We start from the raw sequence: 20138 nt of genomic DNA, 5'->3' as shown, positions 1-20138 counted from the left end.
ATATCCCTGCTGTAAACCACTAAGGTACTCTTTGCTCCCAGTTTTTAAAATTTAGGTGAGACATCATTTTTATACTTCTACTCAAAGATTTACATGGGTAAGTAAAGTAAGTTAAAATTGTCATCTTTAGTAGTCATCAAGGACAATTTATCCTGAGTAAATAACTTGAGCTAGTTCTACTTTATTTTTAAGCTCGCAACAGGATGTTAAGGATTGATTTCTTCTTAGCAACTGTTTGTATGTTTGTGTATATGTGTGTGGGATTAAATAGTAAATGTTATGTTAATAGTTCTAATAGTATTGTATCCTTTATTCTTTCATGGAAAAATATGAGTTTATTTCATAACAGATTTGAATTTACCCTTTTCAGTTGACATTTATATTTTAAAATGCTTTTTCCTATTTATCTTGCCTTTCATGTTCCTGGTATCTTCAGTTAAACACATATTTTGGTTTGGCTGTTAGAGGAAATTTTCTGTAATAGTAAGGGTATTACTGTGCCTCTCATAGACAAAGATAGGTAAAAGCATAGGAAATTTTGTCCCAGCCACCATACACAACCACCAAGATCATATAGAGGAGAATGAGGTGACAGGTATCCTCTCCAACTCCTAACATTTATACCGAGGGATATGATTACTTTCAAACTTACTGCTCCAGAACTCTTAAAACAAATTTGAGTGCTACCAAGAATGTGAGGTATACACCCTGCTACAGATACACCTGAAAACGCAAGTAGGTCTCAGTCAGTGCAGGCAAATGAAGGCGCTAATTACATCAAAAATTGATGATATAACTACCCTCTATTGCTGTGATAGCAATAGTTGTTAAAAGTTGTTTATGATGATAATATGTATAAAAACTGCATTATCAGTTTAGGGTTAAGACTGACTATAAATATGAATGTGTTTTATTAAAATACAAATGTAACTTAGAAAACTTACATAAATATTAATATTTCATTTTGTGTTTAACAGTTAAAATTTCCCTTTTATCTTCAGATTTATGTTTTTTCTTACCTTTTATTAATAGGTAGTATAGATCAATCAGTGTTAAAAGAATTACCCCCTGAACTCCTGGCAGAAATTGAATCCACCATGCCACTTTGTGAACGTGTGAAAATGAATAAACGCAAGCGTAGCACAGTTAATGAAAAACCAAAATATGCTGAAATCAGTTCAGATGAAGATAATGATAGTGATGAAACTTTTGAATGTAAGTATCACATAAGTTTATTATTACTTTAGAATTAAAAAGCAGATTGATGTATTTGTTTCATTTATAATTTTTTGGGTTAGCAAGAGAACAGTGATCTTAATAAACAGTATAGCAAGTTTTTTCATTATACTTAAAATATGTGTGAAAGATGAGATCAGTTGGCACCAAGAAAAAAATTTTTTTAATGAGTTATAATTAGTGTCAGGTAACACAGGTATGTTTCTATATGCATTTAGCAAACATTTATTGAGCTCCCACTATATGTTAGGCAATGAGAATAAAAATATAGCAAGTATGTGACCCCATCTTTGAAGAATCTTCAGTCTAATGGGGGAAATATGTAAACAGTTGAAGTACAGTGAGGAGTACAGCAATGATGATAGTAAATCCAGGGTGCTGTGGGAGCACATTGGATTAATTGGATTGGCGTCAAAATTATACTGGGGTTCAGAGAGCACTTACTGGAAGAGGTGACACTAGAGTTGAGTCTTGAAGGACACGTAGGAGATAGCCAGATGAAGAAATATTTTAAACCATACTATCACTAAATTATGAATGGATTAGCCACATTGCCAATTATCTGTGTGGTTTGGACCTGGCTTCTCCTTTTTGCCCAGCTGTGTCCTGGAATTCCTCCCTTGTTTCACTGTTTTCCAGAGCTGGCTTCTTCACTACACAGCTACCTCTCTACAACACTGTGACCACCTGTCTTTGCACTAGACTTGCTATACCTCGCCTGTCTTCCTACTGGTCCACTGAAAAAGTTCTTCTCTTTAATCCCTATCTTCCTTCTACTGGAGCAAGAGAATTGAGCCTAGCCAAGAGGGGTCAGCAACCTTGTTTGACTTAAACGACATTCAGTGGAAACAGACTATGGGAGATCTTCACTTGTGTGCCAACTGACTTAGTCATTATGACCAAAAGAAGTGGGAAGACCACCAGTGTGTTCTACCTTTTCCACCTAGTATCTGTAGATTGAGGTGTGACAAGCAAGGGCAGGAAGGACAGTTGCATGCTGCCATTTTTAAATGTATTGTTGTTGATGGAAGCCCTTCACCTCCAAAGTTTTTGATCAATGTTCATTTACTCTGATCTTCTCAATATTGTGAGCTCTTGAGCTATGAACAGTAGACTATGAATACTGAACAAATCTGAATACAGTTCTAAAATTGAAATAAAATACAGCAAAATTAATCTGACATTTAATTATATGTATAATTGTTATTGTATTATAATGAGATGTATTTATATGCAGTATATTTCAATGGCTAAAGCTAATACGTTTTTATTATAATTAAATATTTTGTTTATATGGGAACATACGGTCTGGGAAGGGAGAGGAGAAAGGAGATCTGGTGGCCCAGAAACTCACTGCCGTTTATATACATACCTCTGCTTCACTTTCCCGCCCTCCCCCTGACCCCCCACCCATTTCTAAAGGGAATGACTAAGGAGTTCCTTAATTGCAGACTGATTTCAAGTCACACTTCAACTCCAGTTAATTGAGAGTGGCTGCCTGCATTGCTAAGCTGATGAGAATTCTGAAGCTACCTCCCAGTTAAGTAAAAAGGGTAGCATAATCAGAAAAGCCCATCAAATGGAAAATAGAGGAGAGCGCCTCACGTGCCTCATGTTTGTCGTCACCGCAGCCGCTGTTCTCTTCTTTCCTTCCTATGATAAGAGATGTTGTCTCATGGGAGCACATCATTTCATCTTAAAAGCCATGGATCTCATATATATGTCTGAGGATATTGAAAGCTAATATTAGTTAGAGAACCTGAGCTTCAACTTCTGCTTGGGAAAAGAGGAGTGCCTCTGGGTTTTTCAGGAGACCTTAGAATAGCTTCCTGTTTTTTGGGGTTTATTTCTATACAAGTAACTAGAAAAGTTGACTCTCTGGCCACTGTTTTGAGTGATGAAAGAATTCCAATTTGTAGCTGTCATAAACAGTCAAATTGTCATCATTATACCATAGCAAAAAATTAGTAAAATGGAGTACAGTACAAAATGTGAAAATATTATGAGAACATAAGTGGCAAGCATTATGTTGCTTTGTGGGAGAAAGATGTTTACAAAACAAAATTTTATTGCAGTTCAATCAAATTGGTTTACTAAAAATCTAAAACTAAGGAAATAGTTTTGTTGAAAGATAGGGGGAACTATTGAGGGTTCACTTTAAAAGTTGGGCCACACAGATTTGGATAGTCATGTACAATTATAAAGTCACTTGGTTGTGGGGGAAAAAGGAGGGGCGATCTTAAGATGCTACAGGGGCACATAGGAGAAATTTAGAAAGGGAGCATGGAAAAGGCCCAAGTCATATTTTACACACCCTATTGAGTTCTGTTGAGTTCTTCCCCCTACTTTTTCCAAGATGACAAATGATGTAAGAATGGACAGATTAATCATAATAAATTGAGGTCCTGATAGAACCTTGTTTCTATATACACTGCTTCATAGAAGTTGAATTTTTTCCTCTTAATTTGCCATTCTATTTTTTTTCCAACTTGCTTAGTTTAATGGATGTGAAACAGAAATTTCCAAGACCTATGAAAATTACCACCAATACAGCATATTATTGTTGTTTAGTTACTCCGTCATGTCCAACTCTTTGTGACCCCATGGACTGCAGCACACCAGGCTTCCCCGTCCTTCAGCATATTATATCTACTTGCTAACTATAAAATTTTTCAAGCATTTCCTACTCGTAGAATTGAAGGCTTGAAATAGATTTCTTATGAAATTAAATAAAAACTCTTAAGTCATATTTGAGATCAAAGAATACTACTTTCTGAACGAACTCGCTTGTTAATTATCATTCTTCAAAGTAAGTATTTTGTTACTTTTTGAAAAAATATTTAGTGAATGCTACACATAAGCAAAAGGCTTCCCAGGTGGCACTAGTGGTAAAGAACCCTCCTGCCAGTATAGCAGATGTAAGAGACACGAGTTTGATCCCTGGGTCGGGAACGTCCCCTGGAGAAGCGCATAGCAACCCACTCCAGTGTTTTTGCCTGGAGAGTCCCATGGACAGAGGAGCCTGGTGGGCTACAGTCCATGGGGTCACAAAGAGTTGGACACGACTTGAAGTAACTGAGCATGCATAAATATTGCTTATCCACACATAAGACATTGGCACAAGTGTAGATAGAGTACATGAACCAAAGATTGGCATCCTTAAATCTAAGCCAAGTAGAGGAGTAGGGACTCAAGCAACGGTTTCATGTGAAGAACTTGGGTATTGGTCATGGTTAAGGATTTAAAACAGAAGCAAGTCACAAGATAAGCAAAGGAGTCAGGTTCAGGATGACAGACTAGAAAGTAATTCACTGTCAGCAAGAAGTGGTCACTTCAGCAACCAGTGTGTGATCACAGGATGTAGAACACATCAGTTCTCTATCCTGGTTTTAACTTGGTTCTGTTTTATCCTAGAACAGATGTGCTAAATATTTTTCACTTGTATTCCTTCCAAGTCTCACTGGACAGACATTTTTAATCAGTCTTTCTTGCTGAAATATGGTGCTTTGTCTCAGGGCTCAGAATTATTCTCAACATTATGCTCTGGGCAGCTACTACCGGTTGATCAGAGTTGATGTGTCAGATGAAATCTGTTTGCCAGTTCTGCCTAGAGGCTCCTGTCAGTACTGGTGATTTTAGCAGAATGCTTATACCTCTGGAAGGATGGGGAAGGGATTGAAGGTAACATACATAAATATGCTTATCTAGCATGCATAAACTTAAAAGCTGTCTTTTTGGGTTTAAGCAAGTATATTGTTGGAGAACTAAATTCAGTGTGTGGGTATTTACAACTATACAGGTTTATTTTGTCTTTGTATTGGTAGCTCGTGATGTTAGGTTATCAGAATCTGTTGAATTTATAGCTATGTTGTGGGCTTAACTTGGCTGTTAATTGATAGTATACATGGTTACCCACATTCTGTATCAGTTTCTCAAAAGTTTATTTTTGCTCTAAACCCCACTTCTACCAGCATTCCAAATGTTTTAAAGTGTTTCTGTTTTTTATCAAATTCTAGATAAAGTTTGTTTTATATGCCTTAATTAATCCTGAATTTTAGATATTATTGACTCACCAAATATCTCTTTAAAATGAGCAGTGTGGTTTAATTCCCAGAATATTCCTATCTATATTCATTAGCAAACCAAGTTCATGTAAAATTTTCTAAATCTAGATAAATGCTAAAATAAGTGATACCATTTCTGTACCATAATTTATATTTCTGGTTAATCAGAATGACTCAGAATTTCCTAGTCTCACACAAATGAAGACTCCCCCCCCCCCCATGTGGTTCATTTTTAAATTACAAGTTTTAATAGTCTTTTAAGTGAGGTAAATTATTTGTCATGGGGATTTGCTTCTAGCCTCTAGGAAACGACATAAAAAAGATGATGATAAAGCTTGGGAATATGAAGAGCGTGACAGAAGAAGCTCTGGGGATCATAGGAGAAGTGGCCACTCTCATGAAGGAAGAAGGAGTTCAGGTGGTGGTCGTTATCGAAACCGAAGCCCGTCAGATTCTGACATGGAAGATTATTCTCCTCCTCCCAGCCTTAGTGAGGGTAATTCATCAGTGTCAATGGATTTCTTACATAAGCAGATGTTAAATTTAAGGTTTTAACTTTGAAGAATTTTTATACCTTTTTATGAGCTAATTAACAACTCCTAATTTTTAATCAAGACAACAGTTTGTATCAGCAGTGATTATTGTTAAAGTTTTTAATTAATGTTCAAGAAGAAAGTAAACATAGAAGTATTTTAGGTTGTTATTACTGCATTTCAGTATTTCTTCTTGTTTATTTAGTTGCTAGAAAAATGAAGAAAAAAGAAAAACAGAAGAAGCGGAAAGCTTATGAACCAAAACTAACACCTGAAGGTAACATTTTAGTTTGTCTTTATTCATAGTCATCAACTTCAGTTTTCTACTTGGAATGTAGATGATTAAGTTTTGTATTTTTTTTCTTCCTTTGCAGAAATGATGGATTCTTCAACTTTTAAGAGATTCACAGCCTCAATAGAGAATATTTTGGATAACTTAGAAGATATGGATTTTACTGCATTTGGTAAAATCATTTAAAATACATTTATTTACCTCTAAATATAAACTCAATTTAAAATCTGTTTATTTACCTGTGTGTTAAGCTTTCTGCCAATTATTCTAGTAGATTCAGATGGATGATCTATGCTCTTAAATTGAAATCTAGTGTGGCATCAAATCTAATCTGTGTTATCAAGTAACTGAAAACATTGGTATAAAATTCAAGTGTTAAATTAGTTTAGTACTGATAGTGTTTTAAGAGTCCTGAGAGTACAGCTACCATAGTAGATTAGAATAATTAGGGAAGCCTTTATGCAGATGAAACTTGAGTAGGCCCTAGAGAAGAAGGGTACTAGTACTAATATGAGCAAAGATGCAGAAATGAGAACTTACTCAATTTATTCTAAAAGACAATATTTATTGAATAATTACTGTTTGTCAGTAGTATGTTAAGTGCTAGAGATGCAAACATAAATACACCAGCCCCAGGCTTTATGTATTTATTATGTACATATTCCGTATCCAATGTGGGAAACAAAATTGTAAAGCAATTAGAATACAGTAGGGTTAATGTAATATTGTGTTACATTTATATATCTATGGGTCATACCTACAGATCTGAAAAATGTTAGGTTTATTTTTTTAAAAAGCTGCTTACATTGTTTAGACCTGCTCTCAATAATTTTATGCCACTTTCAGTAGCTACAAATTCTAGTGCCTAATTTATACAAAAACTAGTTGGAGTACAGTAATTCTAGTATGAGTACATCTGTTTAAAAATGCATTAAAAAGTATATTAAGTATTTGTTTTTGTGACAGTTACTTGTGTAAGTATCATTAATGCTTTTCCTGATTACTTAGAATATCCACTTCATCATTTCTAAAACTTCAGAATTGTGTGCTGGAAAACTCTCTTCCATGTCATTTAAGATCCCAACAGGAAGTCATATGGCATTCTCAAATTAAGATAATTTGAGTAGTTACTTACAAAGAGACCAAGATTACAAAGATAGGGGCAGAATAGAGTGGAAACCCAAAGTTAACAGACTTGGAACTATTACCACCCCTATACCCAAAGGAGCAAGTGTAAAGAGAAATCAGCAGAACTCAGTCAATAGGAAAAGAAAAAGTTTTAGAATAGGTTGCCTTGTAAAAACAAGTGTTCTTTTGGTCAGAGGACATGAGCAGCTTGAGGAGACCTTGCAAGGAAGGAGTCAGGAATATAAATACCCTGACCTCACTCTCCTTCTCTTTGATCTTCTGACAGGGCACCCCACTGGCTGAACCCAAACAGAAGCCAGAGGGCATGGGAGACTGTTGATGTAGTCCATACAGGTCAGCCTGCTGGGGCAGAAAGTTTGCTTGAGAAGGGTCATAAAGTAGTAAAGATAAGATATCTATCTCCTCTTCCCATCTTAGTCAGAAGTCTAATTGTAATCTTTGTCCTCTTTTATTCAGGGTTTGCTTTAGGTTTACAGAGGTCTCGTAGGATATTATTTTTGTTTGTTTACATCTGTTTGTATATATGTAGAAATTTTATTAACTAAAGCTAACTATTTTGAGCTATTTATTTTACCTAAACTACGTGTGTTTGAATTGGTTTTTCAGGTGATGATGATGAAATTCCTCAGGAACTGCTCTTAGGAAAACATCAGCTTAATGAACTTGGCAGTGAATCTGCTAAAATTAAAGCAATGGGTATAATGGATAAGGTATCTCACTAAAGTAAAATTTATAAATTTACTTACTATCTCATGTTTGAAATTAAAGTTTTAAAGGTAAATTGCAAAGTTTATATAAAGTGAGTAATGATAAAAAGACAATTCATTGCTTCTTTCTGAGAATCTGACAGAATTATTTCTTTAAAAAAATGACAAGACTTGAATCAAAGGCGTATTCTGCAAATTATTCTAAAGAAAAATCATTTTTGCATTCAAAGTGACACAGTCCTGGATTTTTTGTCACTGTTTATTTTTTCATTGTCTCAAATATTTAAAGTATTTAAATGCAGAAATACACTAAATTTTTCTTTGACATTTCCTTTAGTCATTTACATTGATTGAAAGAGTTAAGCCATGGTTTTAACACAGTAATTGTTGGGGGGTTTTTTGGTTTATTTTATTAAAGTATAGTTGATTTACAATGTTGTGTTACTTTCTGCCGTACAACAGAGTGATTCATTTATACATCTGTAAACATTCTTTTCCATTATAGTTTATCACAGGATATTGAAAATGGTTCCTGGTGCTATACCTTCTTCCTTATATGTACTATATTAATAGCTTGCATCTGACAATCCCATACTTCCAGTCCTTCCCTCGCCTACCACCTCTGCCCCGTGGCAACTGCAAGTCTCTTCTCTGTGTCTGTTAACACATTAATTGTTAATAAGTGCAGAATCTCATTGTTGTAGGCTTAATATTAACTTCTGTGGGTTGTCTTTCCTATGAGCTGTCTGTTGCCAAGTAGTCTCATTGCAAATTTTTTTCCTTAGTAATACTTCAAACAATAATGACAGCATCAAGGATTGACTTCCCATAATCTTTATGAGCCAGCAGTCACCCCCTAAACTACTGCATGATTACTATGCAAATACAGATTCAAAAAAAAATCCTCTTTCCTCCTAATCAGGCTCCTCTTTTACAAAATTTTCTACTCTTAGTTTGTAATGTAAAGATAATGATTTGTTCTCCAAGCATAGTAAAAGATTTAATGAAAGATTATATTTATCTGAAGAATTTGTTTTCTCAAAAATTAAACTTATTTATTTAGTTTTAAAGTAGACTGGAAAATATTTTAATATTCTTTCCAAAGTTAAAGTATAATTAGTTATTCATTTTGTATTCATTTATATTAGTTTCAGGAGTTCAGTGTAACAATTCAATATTTGTGCGTATTGGAAAAGGATACAAAGTAAATCTAGTTAACATGGCCACACACAATTACAGTTGCATTATTTTTTTTTATTATGAGAACTTTAAGTTCTGTTCTCTTGACAACTTGCATGTATAAACTATAGTATTGTTACCTATATTGATCATGCCTTGCATTACATTCCCAGGACTGACTTATAACTGGGAATTTGTACCTTTTGACCACCTTCATCGACTTCACCCACCTCCCACTGCACACCTTGAGCAACCACCAGTCTATTCTTTGTATTTATAAATTCTTTTTTTCTTAAGATTCCATATACAGTTGAGATCATATGGCATTTGTTTTTCTGTCTGACTTATTTCTGTTAGACTCATGCCATCAAAGTCCATGCATATTGTTGCAAATGACAAGATTTCCTTCTTTTCATGGCTAAATATATACACACACACACCACGTTTTCTTTATCCATTCATCTATGAGTGGACACGTTGGTTGCTTCCATGTCTTGGCTATTATAAATAATGCTACAATAAAAATGGGGATGCGTATGTCTTATGAAGTTAGTGCTTTTGTTTTCTTCAGATACGTAGCTAGAGAATGGAATCACTTGATTATGACAGATTGGTTTTTACTTTTTTAAGGACCCTCTATACTGGTTTTCCATAATGGCAGCACCAATTCACATTCCCACTGACAGTGCCAAAAGTTTCATGAGTTAGGATTTTAAAGCTATACAGACATTTCACATAATTACCCAAGAATTAATGTACTATTGGTTCATATTCAGATTACTGTGTGCAGTGAGGAATATATTGATTTCTTTTGTATATACAAATATGGCATCAGTTTTCCGAAGTGCCAATGCCCCGTTTAGGTTTTATGTCATAAGTTCTATAGTGTTTCTATTTCAAAATATATATAGTGTTTCTGTTTCAAACAAGTGCATTTACTGAGTATTTTCGAAGCATGGATAATTTACGAAAAGTTTCAGTAGTTTAATATATTGTGAAATTATCTAAAGCAATATATTTGGGGGAAATTTTTTCTATACACCAGTATATAAATAATCAAACTATACCTGATGTCACTTACTCTGTTGATCCTCTCATATTACTTTTCTGACTGATTCCATTGAGAGTCCTAGCTACATGATAGGGATCTAAGAAGAGACTTAGTCAAAGGAATGGGTAATAGTGGCTTCCTGGTAGAACCTCTACAATGACTACTTTAAATACAGAAAACATTATTTGTAAGAAATTAAATAGGTGTTTTTAAAAATAAAAAATCAACAGATGAAATATTTAGAGAGTGTGTGTGTGGGTGCCTCTGTGATCGTATGCATGTTCAGTGTCACTTTCACAGAGCAGAGGGCCAGAACAAATTCAGTCTTAACTAGCTATATGGTAAGATTTGAGTTAGAAACACACATGTGTGTCCATTCTGTTTGCTGTTCTTTCAAAAATAAGTAATTAATTCTCTACATAATTCAGATTTGAGTGGAGGATCTAAGTGAGAAAATTTTATTTTTCCACTCTTTGAGCGAATGTTAATGCTATATAATCCGTAAGCTAAGAGGAATAACTGTACAGAATATTTCTTGAATAATTTACTGTTTACCAATGATCGATAAAAGAATTTTTGCTTCTGTTTAGCTTTCCACTGACAAAACTGTGAAAGTCCTAAATATCTTGGAAAAGAATATTCAAGATGGGTCAAAGCTCTCCACTCTGTTAAATCATGTAAGTTTAAGATCTGTATTGTTAATTTTACTCTTATTAAATTATACAGTTTTTCATAAGCAACTTTGATTTATGGGGAAAATTCCAAATTTTATTAATTTGAACTTGTTGCCACTATTTACTAGTTCACATTTAGCCTTGCAGTTAGAATTTGATTCTTAGTAGTTTAAAATTAATGTTGCTGCTGCTGCTAAGTCACTTCAGTCGTGTCCGACCCTGTGCGACCCCATAGACAGCAGCCCACCAGGCTCCCCCGTCCCTGGGATTCTCAAGGCAAGAACATTGGAGTGGGTTGCCATTTCCTTCTCCAGTGTGTGAAAATGAAAAGTGAAAGTGAAGTCGCTCAGTCATGTCCGACTTGTAGCGACCTCATGGACTGCAGCCTACCAGGCTCCTCCGTCCATGGGATTTTCCAGGCAAGAGTACTGGAGTGGGGTGCCATTGCCTTCTCCAAAACTAATGTTACACATTATCAATTGACAGCTTTGATATAAATAAGTATGGTGACAGATTTAAATTCATTCAGTTCAAAGGATCATTCTTTAATCTTACATTATGCTCTTCCTTTTGTAAGTGGATAAGTCTTTAAAATGTCTTTTTATTTATAAAATGTTGGTAGGAAGTAATTCTTTTTCTTGACCTTCCCTGGAGAACTTAATAGTTGGAAACCATATGGTGATTTCTTAATGTATCCTAAAATGTTGATCCTTATGTATTATTTTTATATCTAGCTCAAATATTTGTTGAAAGGATGTTTCATCAATTAATTCATGTAACCTGCTTAACAGTGTCTGGTACATTGTAAGTTCTCAATAAATGTTAACTGCAGCTGTCATTACATTTTAGTGTGCTTTATCAAAAGCAGTAGCAATATGGTATAATAATGATTTATATAAACCGTGGTCTGCCTTCCTAACCTTATAGCAGATTTTCAAAACTGTATGTGCATTTGAATTGATCCTGGTGTCTCTTTAACAATTAATAAATTCAAACACTAATGCTTATAGGAATTTAATGTAAGAGATAAGAATTTAGGAATATTTTGAGTGAATGAAATTTATTTTTAAATGACTGGTAATAAAAATAGTATATTATAGAAAATTTTTAAAACAGAAAAGGGTCCAGTTTTCATCTAGCGAGAAGCACTGGTAGCAAGTATTATTGATAGATAATACTTCTGTTCTCATATATACATACATAGTGTATATATTTAGCACATGAACTGGATTATATCTCAGAAAGGAAGTGTTCTTGATGTTTTCAGAAGGCACAGGAGTGCTAAGTGATTTACATGGAATTTAGAAAAGTGGTATCTCAGGTGGTATTTCTGTGGTCTATTAAATATATCCATATTTTTCCAATGCCCTTTTAAAATAATTTTTGAATCATATAAACCTAAGGGATTAGAGCAACTATAGTGACAGTATATTGGTTGGCCAAAAAGTTTGTTCAGGTTTTCCCATACGATATTACAAAAACCCAAATGAACTTTTGGGCCAAGGCAATACTACATCTTTAGTCTTACAAGTTTTTTTGTTTGTTTGTTTTTTAATACTTTGGCAAGAAACTGTGGTAAATAGCAAGAATCTAGAGTTCAAAGTTGTGGAGAACTCGCTGACTCGCTTTTAATGAAATTATTTTTATTCCTGAAAACCTTAGCACTTTTTAGTGTGTTGCTTTTAAGCCTTAATGTTTGACATGAGTGATGAACCTCCCCAACTGACTATTCCAAATAACAGTTTCAATATCAAAGAAAAGTTATTTTATCTTACTTTTTTAGTGGGTATATAAGTATTAAAATGAAAGAAAACTAGCGATGGAGTTTTTTGGCCTTAGTATAAAGCCCTTCTCTGCTTTACATATATTATGCTTTTATTAATTCCTTTTCTCACTGTTACAAGCTTTCAATGGCATGCATATGAAAATATTCCTAGACTATAAAGTTGATATCTTATAACTAAGGATGTGATAGAAGGAGTTTCACTTTAAAAGTAAAATTAAAGTCACTTTTTACCAATTGTAATGCATATTGCTGATGTATAAATTAAAATGTAGTCTATCAGTTGTTCAATTATCTATTTTAGAAAATAAACTATGTTTTCAGTAGTCTGCATAGTTACCACTTTTTAATCTGTTTCAAAAATACAGTTTTGTTGAAAAATAGGTATTAGAAATGATTGAGTTGGTAACATCTTACTTACAAGTCTATCCCCAAAAATGAACATAACTAAAACTTTGTTATTAGGATGTCACTTAATGGTGAAATTAGAAAGTAAGAGTACATTATGTTTCAAAACATTAACACAAAAATCATACCTAACATAATGTAAGTATTTGTACTTCACTCCTGATATTCTTTAAATAGACACACATCGAAACTCTTACCAGGTTTTCCACCATGCATGCTCAGTCACTCAGTCAGGTCCAACTCTGCAACCCCATGGCATTTTCCAGGCAAGAATATTGAAGTGGGTTGCCATTTCCTGCTGTAGGGAATCTCCCCGACACAGAGTTTTACAGTGAAGGTCAAATGTATTATAATCTTTAAAAAATATTTTAACCTATAAATGTGTTTATTTCCATTTCATTAACAATGTGCTGTTTTACAGAATAATGATACTGAAGAAGAAGAAAGGTTATGGAGAGACCTTATTATGGAGAGAGTGACAAAATCAGCAGATGCCTGTCTTACAACTATAAACATCATGACATCCCCTAACATGCCAAAAGCTGTATATATTGAGGATGTAATCGAAAGAGTTATACAGTACACTAAATTTCATTTGCAGAATACACTTTATCCTCAGTATGATCCTGTTTACAGATTAGATCCTCATGGAGGTTGGTTTACCCTTTTATGCTGATAATTTTTTAGTTTAATATCAAAATTACCTGTAATATAATTTTGCCATGTTGGATGGTTCAGAATGCAGTGACTTCAGAATTGCACCAAAATTGCTAGATTATAAAATTGTACTAAACACTGCCCTTCATTTGACTGGAATATAGAACTTTTCCAATCTGGTACTTGTTCAGTTGTAATTTCTTTAGCAACTGTTACATATAATAATAAGTAATTTTACTGGTCTGGCAATCTTAAATAATGTTAATGTTCACTTCTGGTTCCATTTAGCACTACCCCCTAATTTTGCCTAAAATATTATCTACAAAATGGGTTGATTAAAAATGTATATTCTTAGCAGTTATCCTTTAATAAAAAATAAACTAATTAAAAAATGTATATTCTTTCTCTTATAATCTTTATAAACGAATCAAATATATTAACATGTTTACATTTGAAGAGAGGAAGGCAAACTTGAATCATGAATATCCTAAGTTAATTATCTGTGGTTTAATTATTGCAAGTTGATTTAAGGGGAATATAATCTTACTATCCTACTCCAGTCAATGGGAAAAAAAAAAAAGAAATTTATACTTAAGATACAAGAATTTAATAGCCATTGAAAATCTATTCTAACAATGTAGACTTTCTGAGTATTCCCTAGAGAATAATTTTCTCTTCAATAAATAAATAGATTTGTTTGCCAAGTTATATTTTTATATAGGGAAGAAAAAAAGATGTGTTCTTTTAATTCAGGAAGCAGTTTTATTGCTATTAGACATTATTAAAAGTTGACATAAGCCTTGTTTTGATTTTTTTTTTTTTTTTTCATTTTAGGAGGCTTATTAAGTTCAAAGGCAAAACGGGCTAAATGTTCTACCCATAAGCAGAGAGTAATAGTAATGCTTTATAATAAAGTTTGTGACATTGTTAGCAGCTTATCAGAACTACTAGAAATACAACTTCTAACAGACACAACAATCCTTCAGGTAAGTTTTTTTCAAGCATTTTCCATATTTCTAGACCAAATAATTTAAGGATAAAGGACCCAGTTGGGTTCAGTTTAACCCTGATCGCTCAATAATAATACTAGCACTACATTAAGTTTTTCCATTCTGAGTATATTATATCTACATGGAAGAAGTAAAAGTCTAGGGAAGTTTTAAAAAGAAGCACTTGGGGCAGAAGAAAGGTGAATGTAGTGTAAATTCTAAACTCTAAATTATTTGAAAGTTATATGATCATTTCCTTTAAAATATGTTAGAATATTTCTTCCATAATAGTGAATTATGTTTCATTTTTTGCATTCCTGTGACATTTATCAGTCTAAAAGTTGGCAGTTAGAGGAATGGCATCTGAGAAGGAAGGTATGTACTAATTTTCTTGAGAATGAAAGGGAACAAAGGAAAAACCAGGTGCCGATTGATGAGGGAAAAGAAAATGCTCTCTCACTGTTCTTCAGTAAGTTTTTTAGTGTTTTGGGATTTAGTAAGGTAGAATGTTACTGAAATCTATTACAAATGTGTACTATTGTTACTCTCTGTGTCTGTGCAGGTATCTTCAATGGGAATAACACCATTTTTTGTGGAAAATGTCAGTGAACTACAATTATGTGCCATTAAATTAGTCACTGCAGTAAGTAAAATCAGTACACATTTTTAGTTATCCCCCCCAAAAATAATAATGATATTGTTCAATACAAATTTGCAAAAACTAATGCAAATTTGAGTTTTCCATGAGGGCTATTTTAGTATGCCTTAGATTTTAAACACTTCTGAATATTTAAAAATATTTAATAATTTCTTAATAAAATCAATTACTTAGAATCATTTAAATCTGTCTTACTTTCCATACCCAAGATATCATATTCCTCTAAATGAAACTAGTATACTATGACTTCTTTAAGAATGTTACAATTAATGATAGATAAGTTGAGCAAATTAAGTCATTACTGTTGAAGATGTTGAAAGCATTTTCATTCTAAAAGGCAGATTAGATTTTTATCACATAGTATAGTATCATTTTTGTTTGTTTTCAAATAATTATAACTTAAGTTGAAATCTTATAATTGCTAAATAGGTATTCTCAAGATATGAAAAACATAGGCAGTTAATTTTGGAAGAAATTTTTACTTCACTTGCAAGATTACCTACCAGCAAGAGGAGCTTAAGGAACTTCAGGTAACTAACTATAGCAAACACCAAGTTTATGATGAAGAACCCCATTATACTGTAGCCATCATATATTTATTCTTTATCATTTCTGATTTTTGTTTTAATCATCAAATAAAAGAAAGGCAGTTCAGTGTCAGAACAGCATGAAGAATAGCTTAAATGTGTGAAGTAACGACATACTCTTGAGAGACTTAAAGGCTCAGTGATTGTCAAGTGTAAAAATCTTTGGCAGGGAATTTCAGTCTTGGCATAATTGACATTTTGAGCCAGATTTTTTTGTTTGCAATGCTGTCCTGTACATTGTAAGATGCTTAGCAGCATCCTTGACCCCTACCTACTAGATAACCAAAAGAAATGTACCCTTTCCAGTTATGATCACCGAAATTTTCACTAGACACGGGCAAAGTTCCCCTGAAGGGCAGAGCCATCCCTGTTGAAGAACCATTGGTCTGTGAGAAGAGCAGTAAGAAATACAGCTCCAAAGCATCAGAGGCAGTTCAGGGATTTTACAAGCCTTATTAAGGAACTTGAACTTAATCCTTTACACAGTAGTAAGTCATTATATAATATTTTTTTAAGAGAGCTGAAAAATTGCTCTAATGGCAATATAGACAATAGACATGACTTTAAATCACTAAGCACAGAGTAACTAAGAAATGTTATCCACTATTGTTAGCAGTATTGCCTCTGTTGGCATAGATCATCATCATAATTTCCATGACTGTCATAATATTCCTGGCTGATTAAATGTACTGACCTAGCATATAGGGTTATATTTAGATGGCTTTGAAGGCTGTCTTCTATAAAATAATTGTTTTTATCTTTTTTTGGACCACTTGTGTGTTGATAAACAACTATTGTCTACTAAAACCTGAAGAAAAACTGTCAACATATAAAGGAATACTCTTTTAAACAAAAAGATTTAAAATCTGGTTTTTTACATTCTGTGTCACTGACCTCATACTCTGACATATGATCAAGAGCTGACTATGGAGCAGATTTTAGTAAGAAAAGAAATATTGGAATGCCTGGGCATTGTGAAACCCTGAAGACTTGTCATTTTAAAAATAACTTTGAAAAATATTTGATGTTTTACATTACAGTTTTCACTCTCCAGTACATATAAAGTATAGAATTTTATATACTGCATTTTTCCTGTGGCTATTTTAATGATCTATACATAGACATTTAATTGGTATTTTTTCTAACTTCCCAAAAATAATTAACTTAAGGTCACTGTTATAAGCACTAAGGATAATGCCTAGAAATTTTGGTAAAGACACCACCTGAAACTTTCAGATCATAAATAACACGTAAAATGAAATTCTCTTCATATGCTGTATTATTAAAATATTTTCTTCTCCATTAAAGGTTAAATAGTAGTGATATGGATGGAGAGCCTATGTATATTCAGATGGTTACAGCACTGGTTTTACAACTAATTCAGTGTGTAGTACACTTACCATCATCAGAGAAGGACTCTAATTCAGAAGAGGACTCAAATAAAAAAGTAAGGAATCATTTGTAAGTTTTAGAACTGTTTTCTTTTGTAGGAAGAAGTACCTGTATTCTCTGCCATTCTTATAAAACTGAAGGTGTTAATTAGGGTTTCATGACTGGACTTTCAGATCCTTGTCGAACATTAGACTAAATTTTAGGAGACTTGAGTTCTAGTATCCACCATTCATGAAACGTACAAATTGTTTTAATCTTGTTTCTTTATAAAATGGGAATGATAATACCGAACAAGCCTACTATTACAAGTTGTAAGGTTCAAGTGAGATAATGAATTTGAAAATGAATATCATAGTATGCAGTATCTATAGTCACATGTAACAAATAATTATGATGTAATTAATGTTTAATTCATGCTGAAAATGAATTTATGCCTTCTCTATTGAGTAACTTGGGGGCTTCCCTGGTGGCTTAACAGTAGAGAATTCACCTGCCAGTTTTTGAGTTCAGAAGATCCCCTAGAGAAGGAAATGGCAACCCACTCAGTATTCTTGCTTGGGAAATCCCATGGACAGAGGAGCCTGGCAGGCTCCATACAGTCCACGGGGTCGTAAAAGGGTCAGATACAATTTAAGAGATTAAACAATAACAATTTGAGTAACTTACAGTGATGATTTGCTTTTGGTTTTGTAGCTTTTACCCATCAACATTTAACATTTTTCCAGGTTCTATAGTTTTACCTCCAAAAAATTCCAAAGAGGTTTAATTTCATTTCTTTATTATAAAGGTGCAAAGTATAAAACAAATGTCAAAAAAGTTGAGGTCCCTGTTCTCTGCTTCTCCTAATCTCGTTCTCTTTTCATAGCCTTTCCTTACCATTGTGAATGTTTATCTTCTTTCATTTATTTGTTTATCTGCATATTTGATAAAGTTTTAATTTACATAAATGATATAATGACATTTACAGCAAATTTTTTCACTCACCATTGTTTTTAATACATGTAGCTAATGCTAGATTCTTTTTGACTTGGGTTAAATACATCGTATGTGACACACAGCTTGAAGCATAAGTTTCTCTAGATATACTTAGAAGTAGAATATTAAATCATAATTTACATGCACTTTTAACTTAATGAAACTGGTCAGTTTGCTCTAAAGTGATATTCTAGTTTACATTCATACTTTTTGATTTTTGCCTAGTCTGGTTAGTGTAAAATAATACCATGTTTTATTTTGCATTTTTCCGATTACTAGTGAATTTTTTTAATGTTTATTCATGTATCAGGTTTATACAACTTTGAATTACGTATATACTGATCTTTAAATTTCTAATGATGGAGTTGAATTTTATTTAGTATTATATTCCAGCATTTCATAAACTTTGAACCTGCAAATTTTTTTGAAATTCTTTTTGTATTTTCGATCAAAATTGTTCTGACCTACATCATGATAAACAACTATTTGTATTTCATCTGTTACACATGTTTCTCATTCTTAACATATGTTAAGAATAAAGCATATTGGATGAAGCACAAGCTGGTATCAAGATTACTGGGAAAAATATCAATAACCTCAGATGACAACCATCCTAATGGCAGAAAGCAAAGAGGAACTGACAAGTCTCTTGATGAAGGTGAAAGAGGAGAGTGAAAAAGCTGGCTTAAAATTCACCATTCAAAAAATGAAGGTCATGGCATCCGGTCCTGTCATTTCATGGCAAATAGGTGGGGAAACAATGACAGAATTTATTTTCTTGGGCTCCAGAATCACTGTGGATGGTGACTGCAGCCATGAAATTAAAAGACACTTGATCCTTGGAAGAAAAGCTATGATGAACCTAGACAGCCTATTAAAAAGCAGAGACATTACTTTACTGACAAAGGTCCGTCTAGTCAAAGCTATGGTTTTTCCAATAGTCGTGTATGGATGTGAGAGTTGGATCATAAAGAAGTCTGAGCTCCAAAGGATTGATAGTTTCAAAGTGTGATGCTGAAGAAGACTCCTGAGAGTCCCTTGGACTGCAGGGAGATCAAACCAGTTAATCGTGAAGGAAATCAACCCTGAATATTTATTGGAAGAACAGGTGCTGAAGCTGAAGCTCCAGTACTTTGGCCACTTGATGCAGAGAGCCGACTGATTGGAAAAGCCGATGCTGGGAAAGATTGAAGGCAGGAGGAGAAGGGGATGACAGAGGATGAGATGGTTGGACGGCATCACCGACTCAGTGGACATAAGTTTGAACAAACTCCGGGAGATAGTTAATGAAATGGAACACTGGCGTGCTGCCTTACATGGGATCACAGGGTCAGACATGACTGAGGGACTGAACAACAACAATGCTAATTGTATCTTCTCTTACATATAAGAGTATAGTTAAAGTTTTAGTATTTTTAAAAGTTATTTATTTATTTTATTTTTGGTTGTGCTGGGTCTTCATTGCTATGAGCAGGCTCTCTCTAGTTATGAGAGTGCGCGCTACTCTCTAGTCACGGAGCGTAGGTTTCTCGTGGCGGTGTCTTCCCTTGCAGAGCACAAGCTCAAGGGTGTGCCGGCTTCAGTAGCTGAGGTTCATGGGCTCAGTCATTGTGACTCTGGGCCTCTGTAGTGCCAGCTCAGTACTTGTGGTGCACAGGCTCCACGGCATGTGGGATCTTCCCGGATCAGGGACTGACCCTGTGTCCCCTACATTGACAGGCAGATTCTTATCCACTGTACCACCAGGGAAGTTCATAAAGTTTTAGTATTTAATTGTAGTGCCCTTATAGTCACTAATAACATG

The 20138-nt window shown here is 33.8% G+C and overlaps 1 protein-coding gene across 3 annotated transcripts in view; it reads left to right on the top strand.

Annotated features, from left to right (window-relative positions):
• NIPBL (NIPBL cohesin loading factor) overlaps positions 1–20138 on the top strand; it is a 193118-nt gene that overhangs the window by 125090 nt on the left and 47890 nt on the right. For all 3 annotated transcript variants that reach the window (XM_043887683.1, XM_043887681.1, XM_043887682.1), the window contains 11 exons: positions 1033–1215; positions 5599–5796; positions 6039–6110; positions 6208–6297; positions 7881–7984; positions 10802–10888; positions 13498–13729; positions 14568–14719; positions 15285–15365; positions 15810–15910; positions 17276–17414. In XM_043887683.1, the coding sequence (XP_043743618.1) occupies positions 1033–1215; positions 5599–5796; positions 6039–6110; positions 6208–6297; positions 7881–7984; positions 10802–10888; positions 13498–13729; positions 14568–14719; positions 15285–15365; positions 15810–15910; positions 17276–17414 (1439 nt within the window). The remainder of the gene's footprint in view (positions 1–1032; positions 1216–5598; positions 5797–6038; positions 6111–6207; positions 6298–7880; positions 7985–10801; positions 10889–13497; positions 13730–14567; positions 14720–15284; positions 15366–15809; positions 15911–17275; positions 17415–20138) is intronic.

Source organism: Cervus elaphus, chromosome 25, assembly GCF_910594005.1.
Source record: "Cervus elaphus chromosome 25, mCerEla1.1, whole genome shotgun sequence".
In the NCBI taxonomy this organism is placed as follows: Eukaryota; Metazoa; Chordata; class Mammalia; order Artiodactyla; family Cervidae; genus Cervus; species Cervus elaphus.
Note: the sequence above shows the minus strand (reverse complement) of the source record. Positions and strands in the feature narration are given on the sequence as shown.